The 17,838-nt window shown below is 43.4% G+C and overlaps 3 protein-coding genes across 9 annotated transcripts in view; 2 read left to right on the forward strand and 1 right to left on the reverse strand.

Annotated features, from left to right (window-relative positions):
- LOC138185688 (uncharacterized) overlaps positions 1 to 11,608 on the forward strand; it is a 30,499-nt gene extending 18,891 nt beyond the window's left edge. For 4 of the 7 annotated variants that reach the window (XM_069124837.1, XM_069124832.1, XM_069124831.1 and 1 more), the window contains one exon: positions 11,468 to 11,599. The gene's annotated coding sequence lies outside the window, so the exon portion shown is untranslated. Of the gene's footprint in view, positions 1 to 8,336; positions 8,525 to 11,467 lie in introns of all 7 variants that reach the window. The other 3 variants (XM_069124833.1, XM_069124835.1, XM_069124834.1) reach the window with 2 other exon arrangements.
- Positions 10,735 to 17,074, reverse strand: LOC138185694 (uncharacterized). The gene is made up of 5 exons (XM_069124845.1): positions 16,183 to 17,074; positions 15,190 to 15,528; positions 14,111 to 14,448; positions 13,979 to 14,046; positions 10,735 to 13,858 (listed from the first exon to the last, which is right to left on the reverse strand). Exons 1-3 carry the CDS (start codon positions 16,561 to 16,563, stop codon positions 14,212 to 14,214), a joined length of 957 nt encoding a protein of 318 aa, XP_068980946.1. The 5' UTR covers positions 16,564 to 17,074; the 3' UTR covers positions 10,735 to 13,858; positions 13,979 to 14,046; positions 14,111 to 14,211.
- Positions 12,394 to 17,838, forward strand: part of LOC138185690 (uncharacterized) — a 56,296-nt gene continuing 50,851 nt past the window's right edge. Inside the window, exons 1-2 of the mRNA XM_069124840.1 lie at positions 12,394 to 12,634; positions 17,068 to 17,167. Coding sequence (XP_068980941.1) covers positions 12,394 to 12,634; positions 17,068 to 17,167 — 341 coding nt within the window. The remainder of the gene's footprint in view (positions 12,635 to 17,067; positions 17,168 to 17,838) is intronic.

Below are 17,838 nucleotides of genomic sequence, written 5' to 3' on the forward strand. Positions count from 1 at the left end.
AACTGTGCTCCCCTTTTTCTACGCTTTACGGTCATTTATTAAACCAGCGCCAATATCGATGCGTTTGATTTATGGCGAACCTTTTCCGGACCTTCGTATTTCTCCCGAACATTGTACTCCCATGCTGGTTCTTCGATATACGAGATCCGGTCTTCCGGATTTGGCACGTTCATGGATTTCATCCAGGAATGCCAGCTGAAAAGAAAAGAAAGAACTTAATCCGGACGAAATCTGAATAATCTCGCAGGAACAGAGCGATTAACGCGTATCGTCCGTGGAAAAAATGGTTCGGTTGTTTTTCTATTCTTCTCGAATAATTCTCTACGTATCGTTGGTAAGGTGTTAAACAGATAAATTTTCGCAACAACGATATCTAGTATTATTTCCTTGCGCGGCAAAGAGATAATTACAAGCTTGTGTCGGCACTTTGAACACAGAAAAGTTAACGAGGTATCGTAGCCGTGATTAATTTCGCGTCGACGCTATTTTCCGTCGAATTTAACCGGACCAAAGCCAGTCACGCTCCACAATCGTTCGATTAAACGATGCACCGATGAATGCTTGATGTCGCGTCGAGTTCTCCGTCATTCGTTTCATAAATCGACTGTCTGCTTGATTTTCGAACGTCCGCGTCTCCCTCCGTACACCGATCTGCGATCTCTCGCAATTATCGAGTGATCGAACGAAGGATAATCGAATTCGCGTAGCCGACAGGAACCGTGCGTTCACGAATCGAATGCCGTTTCCAACGAAAGTGGGACACAAGCAGTCATACCGAAGGCACGTAACTCGATAAGCGAATAATTTCTCTGTGCAACAACGAATTTGAAACGGAGCAGACACGCTGAGTCAGCGGTGTAAGCGTAGAGGCAAATGTTCGTGCTCTTTATTCCATCTTACTCCTTTGACGTATTACCGTCTCTTATGTTTAAGTCGATTTTCATTTTGAAGGGAAAGCCTGTAACTCAGACGAACAACTTACCGTGACATGAAATACAGAATTACAGAGTTCAGCTGCTCTGATCGCGTAACAAAGGTTACAGTTTGTTCCTACTTTTTTCATTAACCGTCTCCGACGTAATTTCCTTTGCGTCGCATCCGAGCAACCTAGTCTCTTCTTTTATTATCCGAGAAATATAATTTTTTAACGAACGATAAGTCGCATTCCCGTTGATTGATCGATTTCTCCAACGATGCGATCACTTTATTTATAACTTGAACTGGAGGAAAGTTACGAAGTAGTTACAGCAGTCCGTGCCAATATCCTCGGGACTCTTGGAAATAAAATTTTGTCCTGCACACAAATACACATTTGTCTTCGTCAAATGGGAAGTTTTGCTTGGCAGGGTACTTAGGTCGGCGATATCGAATACAAACGACCGAGCTATACATTTTCGTAAGACCGATCAGTTATATCCACTAACGGATCGAGCCTCGATCGGGATTGCGATAAATTTTCGCATGTTAATAGCGCACGGCTGGCGCACGCGTGGCGATTACCTTTGAATATTTCAACCATTCATTTGCCAACCGAATGGCTGACCCGAATAGAGAGAGCAACTCGAGGTCGAGTCGTTTTCGGACCGATTTTCAAACGCGATCGACCGGCAAATAATTGCAGCAAGCTTTTAAACAAACGACATTTTCCCAATAGCAAGAACCGCCCACGGAGATATATGTCAGAATTCATTTGTTGTTCTACTGCTCGCAACCGTTTCACGGTACTCTTGAAGCACAAATGGCAGCATAATAGAACAAAATGGAACAATAGTAACGCCAATAATAATAATGGCTTTACGCGCTGAGTGTCGCTCGCATTGTGGCCGTACAGTACGTGAAACTGTTCCTCAGGAATTCCGCAGGCTGTCTCCAGAGGATAATAACGAGCTCTATCCTGCTTCCCTCTCTTATTCTTCTTATCTTCTCTCCTGGCTTTCTCTGTCTCCTTCCGTTTTCCACGCTCTCTTGCGCTCTATGAATTCATTTGCTTCCTCCGGCGTTTTTCATAAATTAGTCGAATCAATTATGATTTCTGTGCTCGTTCCAACGGCGCCGGATGCCCGTAGGAAATTAATTTGTTCGTTGTTAAAAAAGGTTGAAAAGTAGCCGAGATCGATTCTTTACAATGCACTGGTTGGGAACTACCGTTGCACGTTAAACGTTCAAAGTTCAATTTATTCGCGAGCAAAATCGCAACGTAGTTGGAAACTACAACGCCGAGAAACGTTTAGCGATTAGCAACAACTACAAGATTGTATATAACTGCCACTAATTTCTGTTCAGCCGTGCAAGGCGTGGCACAAACAGAGACTGGCCAAGGAATTATCGAACATTTGCTTGGAAGTAAGTTGGTGTCAGTGGCCGGACAAGGAAACAGGATCGAAAGGGTGGTTTTGGTGTGCGGCGAGCTGCATTCCAGCTCTCGAAAGGAGTACTCCTTGACCTGCACTTTCTCTCTATTATCATTCGCCACCCCAAAGTGTAGCGGAACGTTTACGTTTCTCAAATGGATGTATCTCCGCTCTTCTCCAACGAGGATCGTTTCGAAGACAGATTTCTCGACGTAGACGGAGAATCCAAAGAAGCGACGAGACTCGTGAGTGGTAGAAAAACGAGAGCTTTTGATGGTAGAGAAGCATCTGTCGGATCGTCACCCGGTGGTACAGTCAGCAGTTCGACTTAACTGGAGCAAGCGGCAGCGAAGCACCCCTTGACCCCTCCTAACCACTCTCTCGCTATACGATGATTTTCAAAGTGGTCGTCGCGTGTTCAACGTTCTCTCGTCCGTTTCTATCCTGTTCTCGGCCGAGCGACCGTTTCACGGCGTTCGTTGCGAGAACGAGCTCGACACGTGAAAACGACCATCATCCAAGAGACACTTTCGCTCTTCGTTTACGTATTTGGTCGAGTAGAGGGAGTGGAAAAAATGTCAAAATGCCTCGATTGATATTTTTCACGACGACTGCGCGTGCTTCGCGACGTTGAGGAAAAAAGGAAGCAGAGGCGAGAAAAAAAGTTCAAAGTCTTGTTTTAATAGTCGTTGCATAAAAAGAACGCGATAAACTGCGGAAATTTACGGGTCAGGCTGATTTATTTTCAAGGTGTTTAATGGTGTCAGCGCACGGGAAAAATTTAGTCCGGGAGAAATCTCGGCAGACTCGTTCGCCGGTTACTGCGCGCCTGAGATGCTCCACGACGATGTACACCGGAAAGGAATTCTGTAATTAACCGGCTCGAGTAATTAATGAACAACTTTGCTGTCTGGGGAGGGGAACGTCTTAAACTCCTTCGGAGATTGACGGCTTCCGAGAAATATTACGGAATTAGAAATAAAGTAGAGTAATAGATCAACAGAGGACAGTTGCCTCGTTCTCTTCTCAGTATCGTTAATATTCCCGGTACTAATTTAATTAATACGTTTTATTTCCTCTCGAGATCTTCTCTTGGTATTTGTATTTCGCGTGGCTGTCTTGCTTTGCATGCGTTTAATATCAATATTTGATGCTCTATTTGGGTAAACGTCGACGATTTTCCCGTACTTCTGCAACAGTCAAACATCCACACTCGAAATATGTATTATACGTTCCCTAGAATCGTAGCGTGCATTCCTAAAGTCATCGCCGAGATATTGCATTGCAGTGCACCGCATGCACTTTGCGGGCTGCCTGTACATCGACAGACTTGGTCGGTATGTCTGGCAAGCCGTACACGTGTTAACAGCTTGTGTCAAACGCTCTGTTTCACGACGCGGCGTTCGCTTTGAAGCTCGAGTTGTCGTTGTTCGTCGCGCGAACGTTTCTTGGATAGGGACACTGAGCTAATTATTTAGTTATTATGCTCGCACGTAAATTAATTTGATCGCTTTGATTCCACGTATAAAACCGTGCGTCTTTGCTTTCGCGAAACGTCTTAAGAGATCCTTAACTCGACTGGAAGGAGGAAGACCGCGTTACTGGGTTTTTAAAGAAGTTACGATTCAATGGGAGGCCATCAACCAGCTGAATGGGCCTCTAACAGCTTCTAGAATTCTATTAGCGCCACCATCTCTAAGATAGCGGCGAAAACAGTCTCTCCAGAGACGTTTCTCCTTATCTCGATACTTGCTTTTCCTTGCACGTTGTAAATGTTTTTCCCTTTTTGTCTCTTCGTTCGTTGCATCGAATACAGGCCAGCTATTCTTTAACCGCTGTAGGCGTTATGAAACTAGAGAGAGGCAAGCATCGCCTTCGATTCAACGTCCGTGCAACAATCGACGATGAGCGATATCGAACGCGACTATTGTAACAAGCGACTACTACCACGACTACGCTTTTCAAAAGATCTTCGTCGAAATTGAGTGGGCTAACGAACCTTGGCGAATTTCCCAACAGAAAGATTCCACCGGTGCACGAAGCACGTGCAACTCGTCATTTTCAGAATCGGAACCGGAAAGTCTATTCCCCTCCTGCAATCGAATCGTAAGTTACCACGGAAACGTTCGTCAAGTACAAAGTGCGCTGTCTTTCATTCTATTAGGCGACGAGGTCTTCTTAAAGGTGTACCATGCTTGGGAATGTTAGTAGGAATTTCTCTTCGAATTCCTAAGTGTTCCTCCTAGGCATTTCTATGAGATCGAAATGGCAATGCGAGGGTTATTTTAAACCACGAACCTTGAACTATTTTACGGCTTTTAATTAATTTACGAAGCGAAATTTCTAAGATTACAGCGTACTTGTTACATGACCCGATGTATAACGCGAAATTCGTCGAAATTAATTTCTGCACCCTTGTGCACGATAATTCATCATTTATATCTATCGCGAAAGAGAATTGTAAAATCCCATTCGTAATAGTATAGTCTGTATAATATTCGTTGACTTGTAAAATCCCATTAATAATATTAGATTAAATTGTGTAGAATGTTCCTGATCAGATATTCGCTATCTTTGGCTCTGTTACAGGGAATTCAAGTAATTAGGCTTGATTTCCTCCTGACAACCATAATTCGATATACCACTTGATCTTATTAGATTTTCGTAATTAGTCTTCGTCTGCAACAAAATTTGTTTAGCGTGGATAGCCTGATTGCTTGAGATACGTTCGCGGATCAGCCGCGACGTTCGACAAGCTTTCTCCCAGGGTTTTCGTTAATCAACTTATCGAAAGAGCTTAGCGATATCGACGTGCACCGTCATTCTGCATAATATAGGTTAATTAATCACATAATATAATAGGGTACTTGTGTAACAAAATTAAGAAACTAATAAAAAGTGGAGTTGATCAATTTGCTTTTCGAGAATCTCAGTTTACTATTACACAACGTAAAAATAACGTGTACACGAAGAACTGGCATTCTCTGGTGTAGCCAAGCCTATTCTTGTTGGTCTTTCAAAGTCGAACGAGCGATCGAAGGATCTTATCGAGCAGAAAGTTAGGCCAGCGTAGATTCGCCAAAAGGGTCGACCTTGCATCCCTTCTACGCTCGATGTTCGTTAGACCATGTTTAATTGTACAACGACCAGACCGTGGAATGTCCGGCGATACGCGATTTAATTAAATTACGCACCGATTCTGGGGATTCGACCCACCTACCCCTTGCTGGGTCTGGCGATCGTAAAGACAACTGGTAACGTGCATCTCCACCTCGGAATATGCTTTCCAAGAATTTTCGGTTGACAAATTTTGAAAAACCACTCGAACGGAACTCCATTGTGATCTTATCGGTGTATTTCATGATCGATATTCTCTGGAATTGCTTCGACTTGCCACTGGCAACTTCCTAGATGTTCTCGCATCTGCGCGCGTGCGTTTCACACGTTCAGCGCCTTGAAACATAGAATCGGCTGGGGAAATGGAGGCAGTACGTTCGCACAGGTTGTAGAAAAGCCTGGGAATCTCATTTTCTCGCGAAAAACGCTATTCGATACGTCTGCTCCCCGCCCCGTCTCTCTTCTGCTCTTTATTTTTTTTGTCCTTCTATCTTTTTATCCTATACGTATTCGTCTATAAAACGTTTATCGTCATTCCATGGGAAAACATTACGGCATTGTTGCGTCGCTTATACGGAATTCGATAGCGATCTAACTTGTTCGAGCGGAACGCGAATTTTCGAGACTCGTTTACGTAGCCAGTTGGAATGTCGACTCGATCCAACACATCGGAAGTTCTATTACCAGTCAGGAGAACGATCTTCGGTTTTTTTCGGTTATCTCTGGAACGATTTTTGGTTTTCATGGTAGAGAGAAGCTGAATCAAAAGTAACGGTTACTTTGGGGAAGGTTCTATTACCAGTAAGGAACACAAAGAACAATTTTCGATCGTTTCGTTTTTTTTTTCTAACGATATTTGGTTTTCGCGGAAGAAAGAGATTGAATTGAGAATAAGGATAAGGATAAAGATATTTCGATGAAAGTTGTATTATAAACGAGGGACAGGGAGTATAATTTTTTATGTTTTCATTTACCGTAGGCGATTTTTTACTTTTCATAAAAGAAAAGGACAAGGTCGAAAGTAATGCTCGTTTCAAATTCTATGGTACGCGAAACGAGGGACCGGTCAACCCTCGACGATCGTTCAACAAATTTCTCAGGCGTCCCTCCCTATGATAGTCCTGGTATCTCGAATACATAAATTTTCAGTTCGGTAAGCAGTTCGTTTGCCCTTTGACCAACCGCTTCCATGAATCACCATGTCGGCAGGATCCTGCGCCACGGGCGATGCAATGTTGCGAAACATTCTGCCGGAATATTACTCCGGAGAATTTTCCAGTGTCGTAAACGCGATTGTATCATTGATAACAGGCACGTCGGCGAACAGATATACGATCGACTTGGTTCACTAGAAATAAACGAAAACTTCGTGAGAAAGTTTTGCGAGTTTGACGTTTTCATGAAAACTGTGCGTTAAATATTAAGAAGTTGAAAATTTGCCCACCGGGAGCATCGGACTTTTATGAAACTACACTCTCGTTCAGAGATCTCAAGATACGTATGGAAATTTAAATAAATTTGTATAGCTACATTTTAGAAAATTATCAGAACCTTCCAAAGTTACCGTATTATCTCGTTCAAGTTGGAAAATTATTGGGGTCGCGATATTATATTACCGTAACTCTTACAGATAGCCTATGTACAGTGACAAATATAATCGAACCAATTTTTGCTAGAAATTTTGTCACGAAGGATTGTATATTGTATATATACATAGCATATAGATTATATGTATATTAAGTTCCTACACGTTGAGATTAAATTGAAATGCAGGATCAATTATTAGCAGACGGTGCCAAAGTTTCATTATTATTCGATAAAGGAGCACCACGGACATTCGCAAATTACGTGGCTGTAAATTGCCTTCATTTTCGGGTGCATTTTCAGGAGAGCGCGTCCTTATGCAGGCTTCAGAGTTTCCGCATCATTTACTTGGACAGAATAGGGGTTAGTTCAACCACAAGATAGAAGCTTGGGCTAGATGATGCGCCCTTTGTTCACCAGTGACTTTCTCAATCCGCTGGGATTCGGATTCCAGTTCGTCGTCGACTTTCTTTTCGGTTAATGTCGGTCGAAGCGAATTATTCAGTCAGTAGAAACGATCGTTACATTGCCTTTTCAGATTTTCATGTTTCGAATGAAGTGCATTCGAAGTTTCATACTCCTCGAATCAAACGTGATGAATATGCTTCTCGGAAAAGAACCATATTACAAAAAAGATACGTATCATCGGTAGAAAAAAATTAATTCATTTTTCCAACAAAATCGCAAAAGTTTGTATTTTTCGTTTAACAGGCTGTTTATTTTAGCGTATTGAATAGTGCAGTATATAGAATATTATCAAGTAGGTTGATATCAAGTAGGCAGAGTTGATTAACTATGCTATAGCACAGAATCTGTATAGAATGCCAAATAGCCTAACGAAATTCATTATTCTGCTTTGCTTTTGATCGGTTGATCGGTTTCTATACGCGAGAGCTTTTTACAAATGCATACGATTAAATAAGCATGCTTTGCCAGAAATTTATCGACTAGAGCCAGCTTTCATCTCGACCGTACAAGCGTGATTTTCATTGTACAAGGAGAGCGCATTGAGTCCGTTAAGTTAGTAATTAGGGCTATTAAACTGGCAAAGGTCGCGTAATTTAATTGATCATTCGTTATTTGGCGCGTAGCTTGTGTAGTAACACGATGGGCGATTGATCAAAAACTTGTCGGCTGATTAAACGTACCAACAATTTGATCGATCGCCAAGACGATAATTATAAAATCATCGAATTTTCGGCTCTTGTCTTTCCGAAAATTATCATTATCATATCATGCTATAGATAAAATTCGCTTTACACCAAAGATTTTTTTCAATGATAGATTCACCGATCGGTGTCAGACAAGGAAATAGTTAATCGAGGCGAGTGCCGTTCTCCGTCCACTAACGAGCGTCGGCTGAAACTCGAGATGCAAAAGGAACTCCGGCAAAAGTTAATTATAAAGCGTGTTCCTGCCTCGGAGCAGTATCGAAGATCAAAGTCCAAAATGTTTCGCCATCTTCCTAGCGGGTAAGCTCGCGAAATTTATTCCACGCAATGGTCGATAGACTCGGAGTAAATTAACTAGCTGTGTAATGAACTAATAACGAGTCGACGACTTCTGGTGCCCTTAGAAATTCGTATTTACTTACCTAGACTCTTAGGCCAAGCCGATCGGTATTTCAGTGCGGGCCGTTGAAACAGACAGTCACGAAAGTCGCTGCCATGGCGTCGATTAAACGAACCTAATGGAATTAATGCCGAGAAAGTTTCTTATTAACGCCGCAGATGCCGAAACTGCGTTTAGCTGGCGTAGCTGTTAGTAGCATGAGAGACCAAACGGGCGAGTTCGATTATGCAAATCGGCATCGCGATCTTGGGGAAGCCTCGTTACATAAGAATTGCTAAACTGCCATAACAGCCAGATGTTCGTCGAACCGAGAGAACGAATCTCGAAGGCGGCTTGCCCGCCTGTTCGACCCTTCGTCCACTTACGAGCAACCACATCGCGAATCATCTTCTTCCCACACGGTAACCGAGTTAAGCTGATTTTCTCGGGAAGATGCACGACTCACCGAGTCTGACAGGCATTCCGGGAACACCGGCGGTGAATGTAAATTTTCATTAAAATCTCGGCTCACGGGCACCTACGTTTCTGCGGTTCCGCGATTTCACCGTTGATTGCGACAAGCTAGGCAACGTTCCCGTTGATTACGCGACTGCTGCTCGTCGGAAATTTTTGTTTCCTCTGCGCCGCGACAAAGAGAATATTTCGTTTTTCCTTCCATAAATTTGCACGTTGAATCTTCTTTACCATCTAACGCTCCTCGATGAACTAGTACGCTGGAGACTTTTCACGAACGTACTCTAGCTGAACGTAATTTGACTCGGTCATAGTTTGTACAAGGAGCTGCTACCTGGAAAATAATTTCCAGGCCGAAGACGTCACGTTCATCGGATATTCTTGGAAGTTTCTGCGCGTCGAGGTAAATGAGGGATGACGATAAAAGAGGTCGCGAAAATACACAGGGCGTCGCATAATCGCTGTTACTCCTCTGTTCTCGTTGAATCGGCGAACGTTTATAACCAGAAGTTTGATATATTAGCCGTGGTCGGTGTTTCGGGCATTCATCGGAAAGATGAGAAAGAAAGCTACGCGCGTATGACGGTAACTTTGCCGGAAAGTCGACGGAATCGCTTTTCAATTCGATTAATAATCTCGTCTGTGTTGTTTGTTACGTTACGTTGTTAAGCTTGAACTCGAGTTCGTTATACGATGTCAACCGAACTGGCGGGCGGTTGTATCCTGCGACGACGCCTCCGAGCTCGCAGGAGTGTCCTCGAGGCAACCGCACTGCAGTTGCAATTTCAATGCGCCGTGCCAATTAATGCGAAGTCGTGTTCGAACTACCGATGGCTCGTGTTAACGATGCTTCGCCACGGACATAGAGTGCCAATTATCGATATTAAATATCCAATGAAATTGTGCGTCGAGGGTTTTCCTTTCGTTCTCCAACTTCTATTAGTCGAAGGAAGTCCAATTTCTGCCAATTTTCCGTAGCAACTGCGCTTTTTTACACGGTTCCGGCAACGGTCGGTGATTTTAGTGAACATTTGGTGAAAATTGCGCGAAACGTTCACGAAATGAGAACGGTGGGAAAACGAAGGTTTGTTGAAAATTGGAAAACAGAGGGTCACCGAAGTTGGTTACGGTGACCGAAATTCAAGCTTGGCCGAGAACGCGAGTGCATACGTTCATTACGAACTTACGCTTATGAATAATTACTGCATGCCCGGAAAACTGTTAGCGGAACAATGCAGCGCTAACTATCGGCCAAGTTTAATTATCGGGTATGCTCGCGTTGCGAAAAGCTATTGTCATTATAGGACGATATATTTCAAAATCGTCTGTCCCTAGCTGCTTTGAATTCGAAATTGATTTATTACTAATCAGCGTGGTCAGCGGAAAATCAGGCTCGTCCTGCGTGTATTCCTCGCGCGATTCTTCCTCACACGATTACTCTCGTTTAAAGTATTTCGTAGATGCGTACGTAGAGAACTTACAAGATGAGTTGAAAGCGGAAAAGAAGCCTAGGGGAAGCTGAGAGATATGGTCACGAGGACAAAGACAGATTTGAGAGGGTGAATGGAAGTGGGCCGAGATGAAGAGTGCCGGAAGCTTCGGAATTTATCGACGGGGTTCAGAAGCGGGCGTAGGAGTGGAATATGACAGTCGTGTGTTTCATATGTATTACAGAATTTCATTCATGGAATTTATTCGATACGAAGAGTACACGGGGAAAACATAAGTTATACTTTTCGCTCTTAACAGGAAAGGAATTTTATAATTTGCAACACTGAATCGATCCCATTTAAACGAAATTCACGTTCTACTTGATCTTGGGATTAAGCATTTTTTTCAATCTTGCTCGATTTATTGTTTCTTTTTAAAAGTCTTGTAATTTTAAACCTAAGAGTTTATTTCCTGCTTCAACTATACACAGGCTTATCGTACAGCGCCCATGCGATTTTCATAGTTATCGTTACATAATGCAACGACTGTTGCAAAGAAAAAAGCATGGTAATGGCGTTGGTAATGACGCAGAGCAGCTAGAAACGGTGTCTCGATGGTACTTTATGGACGATAAAAGGAGGGTGGAGGCGACACAGAAACACTAGAGATGATGAACCGACGTGAAATGACCTTGAAAAAGATTTCTCTCGAGCATGGCGCATTTAACGACGGTAATGACCGAGCAAGTCGCCGCGACGGAGGCGCGTAAACCGTAAACCGTAAGTCGAGACGGTCTCGGGAATCGCGCGACGGATTGTACGGTTCCTTCGAAACGCGCCCTTTAACGCCCCTCCCCCTAACTGCTACGAGAGTAATCTTACAACGGTCGATGAATTCCCCCGCAGGAAATGAAATTACACGGGCAATCCACTACAAGGACTTCCTTTTTTCTGTTTCAGAAGCCGGTTCTCTCGGGAGGAAAGCAGAGCGAGAATGAGCGACACTCGGTTGGCTGCTAACAAATACCAACAAAATCGTCTTCTACACCGGTGAAATTGAACCGTGGAACGATCGTCTGCTGACTTCACGAAGAGAGAAACATAGAGGGAAACATAGACAAGGAGCAAATAAGTTTCTCATTCCCGTTGCCAGGATTTCTTCCTTTGGTCGGCTTTAATCCACTCGCGAAAGCCAGTCAGCGGTGAGAAATCACCGACAGGTCGGCTAAAAATTGCGAAGGTTTCCTTCGTTCTCGTACAATAACTATTTACGATCGTTGTCCTGATAGATCTGAACGAACAGGGACATTCCATACGTTATCGGTGGGCCGTAGAAATTGGTAGATCGTATCGTAGGAGCTCGTTAATTCAAGTTGTTTGTACGTGTACCGAGGTGTGAACGATCGTTGGTTAATTGGTTGGTAGAACGTCGGTGAATCCAATTAGCTGGTAGTCTTGAAGGAGTTCAGGCTGAATGACATTGGTCGAGCTATAATTGTGTTCGGATCGCGTATTTCGGTTTCGCCTATCAACCGGTGGAAGAGATGCAAAGCACGGAAGTCCGGATTCGCGTGGCAAGAAACTCGATTTCAGGTCCGTCGACTCGGTCTGAGTTCGTTTGCATCCCTGAACTCGAAGAGGTTGTCGTGCGGCGAACCGATCTAATCAGCGTAGCTTAAATCTAAATTGAATAGTAATTGCAAATTGGATGCTGGATCGCGTCCATCGGACGACAGACCGTTTCGACCGATCGATCGAACCGATGACCTCGTGTTAGCGCCGTTTGGTAAGCCTTGGAATAATAACTGCGTTGCGGTTATACTCGACTCGTAAATTTTCGAGGGAAGCGATATGCGAGCATAGGGTTGGACATTCACGGTAGAACAATGACGAGTGAACTGAACGCGACGGAGGTTGAGACCTCGACGGGCACGATGAATCTCGTATCAACGATATCCTCGTCGCCACCTAGCGTAGTCGCAGCCGCGATTAGCGCCAGCACAGCAATTCCGACTAATCCGTCCACGACAGTAACGGGTGGAGCTGCGGTCACCAGTACCGCTAAACCCGACCATCACATCTACAACGCGACCGGCTACCTCATGGAACACGACGAGCTCGATCACAGTAAGTAATAAGAGCCTGTGAATACGGTTAATGCGCGTTATACCGGTCAAAGCCGAACCTAATGGGACTGCATTACGCTGCTCTCGGCCGGAAACGCCACTTACCAATCGCCTCGACTATTTCTCCTTGCGCCGTTAACCTTGTCCGCCTTTACCTCTCTCTCTCTCTTACCCCTTTTCCTTGCTCGTCCTTTCCGCTTGGCGAACGATGGAATTCGCTTTGATGTCCCTTCCATGATAAAAATCGTATTTCGAGTTGCAGCTGCTAGATCGCGAAAAGCCACGTGTTAACAGGATTCGCGAAGTTCGATCAGTCTTCGTTTAGCGCAACCAGGTGCGCTTTGCAAACGATCTCGACGTTTGTTAGCGGCGTACCACAGTTTCCAATAAATTAGACATGTTCCGCGTTAAATGTCGCCGAGAGTGTTCAACTGTTCCGACAATTATTTCATTCGAAACGCGCCGAGAGACAGGGCAGGTAGTTGCGAGTCGTGCAGTCATCGCGTTGGGAGGTCTTTCGACCAAGCACACTCGAATCCTGTTTCATCGGGTATCAAGGGGATTTTGAGAATTGGTCTAAATGTTGGCCGTTCGTTCTAGGTCCTCTCGACTGCTCGTTAGACTATCCACAGACCTCCGGGTTTTCCAGTGTTCCTTTTGCCTCGCGGTGCGCAAAATAGTTTCCGGCGAAGCTTAATCCTGCTAGCCCTCTGGATTTATTACCATGCCGCTCACCAACTTGTTTTTTCATGAAAAATTGCTGTGAATTGCTGGCGAGAATTTCCACTTGTAAAGTCGAAGGCTCGAGTTGTTGAAAGTACGTCGATTTTTTTTTTTAAATTTGAGGATTCCGAACGGAACTCTTTTCATCGAGTAATCGATCTCGAAGCCAAGCCAACGCGTCGATTCGTTGTCGACGGCGAATGAGATTCGATACAACCTTTGATAATCCCTTAATCGATGATTCGCTTTGAGGATTAACGCGACTTCGTCTGATCGCGTTTCGGTTTAGTAGCAATAACGGCAGGAACGTGAACTTTTTGCGAGAGGTGGTTCGATCAAAGGATAACCTGTTATCAGGGACAGGCTGTGTGGCACGCATCCTCCGTTTTGCCAGAGCAAATCTTGCCATCTTCGTCCTTGTCCGACCGGCCGACTGCGACACTCGCTGAATACTAATCATAACGCTGCGGTCTACCAAAGTCGGATCGATACCATCCGCGCGCTAGAATCATGATATACGACGAAATTCAGTCTCCGATTGAAGCTTTTTGTCGTTAGATATTCATGTTCCCCGCGAGCTACTCATGCCACCAGGATTTTTTGTAATATTTATGAGAGTTACCTGCTATGCATGAACGGAGGGAGGTGGCGATCGAACGTCGGATTTCTTCAATACGTTCCGTGCTGGATCTGAAACAATGTACCAAGTATTTTCAACTCGATAGCTCTTCAGATGTTTAAGTTGTAAATTTACCTTGCTCTGGATCTTGGAATACGTTTTATCACAAATCGTAGAGCGATTTGCGTAAACGAGTCCTTTTCGGGGAATCTTTGTTCTGTAAAACGAGAGAGTTTTTAATTACTTCCAGTTTCTATAGCCGATGATTTGATTACCTTTGATTTTATCAGCATATTCTCCAAGATTTGTTGAATTTCTGCCTGCGCTTTAAGCGCATACGGTTTATCCAACTTCCTGAGACAACGTGTCACAGTCATCGAGAAAGTTTCCAACTGATCCGAGTCAGTGTCGCAAGTATCGTCACTCGATGCTGTGCTATGTAATCCGCAGATTGTAAATTCGTGACACTTTACCTATTTCAATAACGAGTTTTCTGTATTTGTGTAGAACTTTGAGAGTGCGCGCAATTAAACCTTGCTTTTTATGAGTAACGCAAGTCGATAAGATAATTAGTTTAATTTTCATTACACTAGCAATCAATTCAGATCTCTGCGCATTAAATTGTAAGTAGAAGGATTAATTTCTTATTTCTGTGGAAATATTGGATTGCAGGCAGGTGTGTTTATTCGTTAAATATAAAACAAGATAAACAGAATAATATTTAATAATAAATAGAAATAAAACAAAAATGATAATTTTCAGCATTCTCCCTCTCAGTCTCCCTCTATCTCTCTCTTTGAATTCTCGCTGTTCTTTAAATTTTTCAGCGATTCACTCGAGACTCTTCCGCTTCTTAGTCAAATTGCATTTTTAAACATACCGCTACACTGTAGACGTTTATACAAATTTATATTTTTATCAGATAGAAAAAGAGAAATAGAATTAAAAAATTGTTTGTTTCGCCGTTTATATATTAAATGTTAAAATCTGCCTTTTAGAGTACACCTTCTAAAAATTCGATTTATATCTAAAATATTTATATATAAATATCCATGGTACATCCTCGATACCTTTCATAATATTTGCCGAATAAAACAAACGTTTGTTCGCATACATTTTTTCTCGATTGTATTTACCTCAAAATATGAACTTGCATAAACTTCTACAACCTGTTTCTTATCTAAATAAATTCACACTTTGTATTATCGATCAACCTCTCGCGTGTCCCTTAATTCGTTCTCAGCCATATCTCCATGATGTTCCAAGTTCTCGCAGCAGGAAGTGCATCTACTGATCGTTGTGCAGATTGCGCGCGAAGGAAATTTGCCCAGTTGTTTTTTAGTATAGGAAATTCGGCTGCAGGAGCGAGGGCAAGTTCGAGGGCGAGTCTTGACCTCTGGCAAAGAGACGGCAGGGGAACTAATCGAATTCAGAGTAGGGATAGTTCGTTGTGCGCTAGACGGTAAGAAATGTTCAATACGAGTATTTCTACTCGATATCAGGCATCGGAAGCAACTGCAGTTCTCGTTCTTGGCAAAAGTTTCGTCTACGTTCTGTGGAAATCCGACGACGAATCGTTTCATCGGGGGAAAATAATAGCGCAAATATTGCACGGAATAGGAAAACTATCTCTAAATATTTATAACCGTCGACTTATATCTTGCACGAGACTCCGCGACAAGAATCCTCGTATATAGCCATTTCAGAGGTCGTATTTTACTTTAAAAAATTCTCTTATTCTCCGCGCCCGGAGAATTATTTTTCTACGAGAGTCTGTTAGACGATATTACCCGAGACTCTTGTTAAATTCGTACACGTACAATCCTGTTGGTCGTGAAAGATTACTAGCAAATTATCAAAATGTTTAAAAATTAGTATTTTACAATAAATTTTTCTACTACAAGCGAGTACAATCGAGTACACAGATCACGAGACATTAATATTCTTCATGCACAACGCTTCGATAGAATACAACTTAATTTATTCGTCTGAACGTAATCCATCTCGGCTTATCGGAACTTTCCGTTAGAACCAGCGGATGCATCAGCTTCATCTATCGGCCGCGCCATTGTAATCGGAGGATTAAAAACGTTACACGGCATACGTCTCGATGCGGAGCCCCGTAACAAGAAACTACATCAAAGTTATTGGTAAAACCGTCGAGCCACCGTTCATGCTAATGGGGTAACGAGTTCATCGATACGAACATGCAACTCGACTGTCTCGTCGTAATCCAGGTACGGGTAGAGAAATTGATGCAAATTGTAGAACCATGGTAGCGAGATCTCGTAACAATGGCCGTACGACTTGGCCCCCAGCAACCTTTTTAGTTCGTTCACGTAGAGGCGGCGCATCTCGCGAATCTTCAAGACTATCTCGACGAAAGTCACCCCCGGCAACTGCATGGCTCGATGAATGCGACTATAAGCACGATGTCTGTACTCGCTGTCCAAATAACCCCGCGTGTCTTTCTTCCACAGACACGGTGACTTTCTGTAAAGCGACGCCAGCTTTCGGAAATAGCAATTCATCCATTTCTCGTGTTCGACGATCCTCCGTGATGATCTTCTCGCCGAACGCTCGCTCATTGTATGTAGCAGTTTCGATGCTGTCCGCTTATCATAACTTTTAGGGTCAATGGAAGCGAGATGGACGATAGGCTTATCTCTCTGGGATGCATCGTTGACGTTGCAGTTTGGGTTAGGTTGGTGAATAGATTAGGAATTAAGGTTGTAACCTTAAAGTTCATTTTACTTTGATGAATTTTAATGGAAAAGCTAATCAGTTAGAACAGCGGGCAAACTTACTCATCGATTAGATTACATAGACGTCATCTTGCAGCTCTCTCGAGACATTCTCCGTCGTAATTAGGGGAATATACGCGCTACGCGCACTGTTAGGAAACTCGTACATCCGTCCATTTCTCTCGTTTCGTGTAGCTCGTATATTTTAATTGGCGAAGTCGCAGTGGCCATGACCGAAATGTACCATATGAATACCCGGCGTATCGGTTAAATCGAATTACTTAATTTTTACGACCGATTAAAACACCATGATTTCACGTACTATCCTAACGAATATAATTTTTCCAGGTATACTAGCTGGCTTTTCAGATATACAGACAGTTTTTCTAGCATGTATTTCGACGTTGCTGCCGTTGATCGTCGCGCTGGGAATCGCCTTCGGCGTCAGGTAAGAGAAACATGGTTGTCTCGCAACGTATGCTTAGGAAAGTGTGGCAAACTTTTGCCCCGTTCCTTTAACCATACTTTCCTATCTTATCGTCGGAGATTTTATATCGCGCAAACAGCTGTACTCGTGTACTCTTGAAAGGAGAGAAAGGTGAGAATTTTCGATACGTTACAGTGTTGCATTTTATTTATCGCTGGAATAGTTTTAAAAGCACCGAAGATTATCTTAATTGAGTACGCTCTGTCACGAGGACAGGTGAAACACGCTCTCTATATTTAAATATTCTTTCGTACGTTCCAATTTTGAAAAGGCGCACACCTGCGCAACAATACGCTTTGTGCCGTTTCTTCATCTCTAAATTCGCAACGCAGTCGGCTCGTAGCATCGCGTGCACGCGAAATCGCGTTAAGGGACAGAGGCGAGATCCGCATCTAACCGCACAAAGAGCAGCACAGAAAAACCGTTAAGTCAGCGAATAAGTTAACGGTACAGCGTCAGTCGCGTTATAACTGCGAACAAGACGACTCTGCTCGTGGCTATACCGCGAAAGCGAAAGCCTCGACGTTGATTAATGGGGCAATTAAAGACAAAGCCGATGTGCGCGTCACACGCGACTCGATCACTGTCGAACCATTGCTACTATCACACCTACCTCCGTAGGAAATTCACGG

This window comes from Bombus flavifrons, chromosome 12, assembly GCF_040668555.2.
Source record: "Bombus flavifrons isolate JBK064 chromosome 12, iyBomFlav1_principal, whole genome shotgun sequence".
Taxonomy (NCBI): Eukaryota; Metazoa; Arthropoda; class Insecta; order Hymenoptera; family Apidae; genus Bombus; species Bombus flavifrons.

Bases quoted from the DNA above. Each gene is read 5' to 3' on its own strand.
- LOC138185694 (XM_069124845.1), bottom strand. From the start codon at position 16,563: ATGAGCGAGCGTTCGGCGAGAAGATCATCACGGAGGATCGTCGAACAC. The intron at 15,529-16,182 runs GTTCGTATCGAT...GGATTTCCACAG, and splicing joins ACGAGACAGTCGAGTTGCAT to AACGTAGACGAAACTTTTGC. The intron at 14,449-15,189 runs GTTGATCGATAA...TTATTGAAATAG, and splicing joins AATTAAGGGACACGCGAGAG to GTAAAGTGTCACGAATTTAC.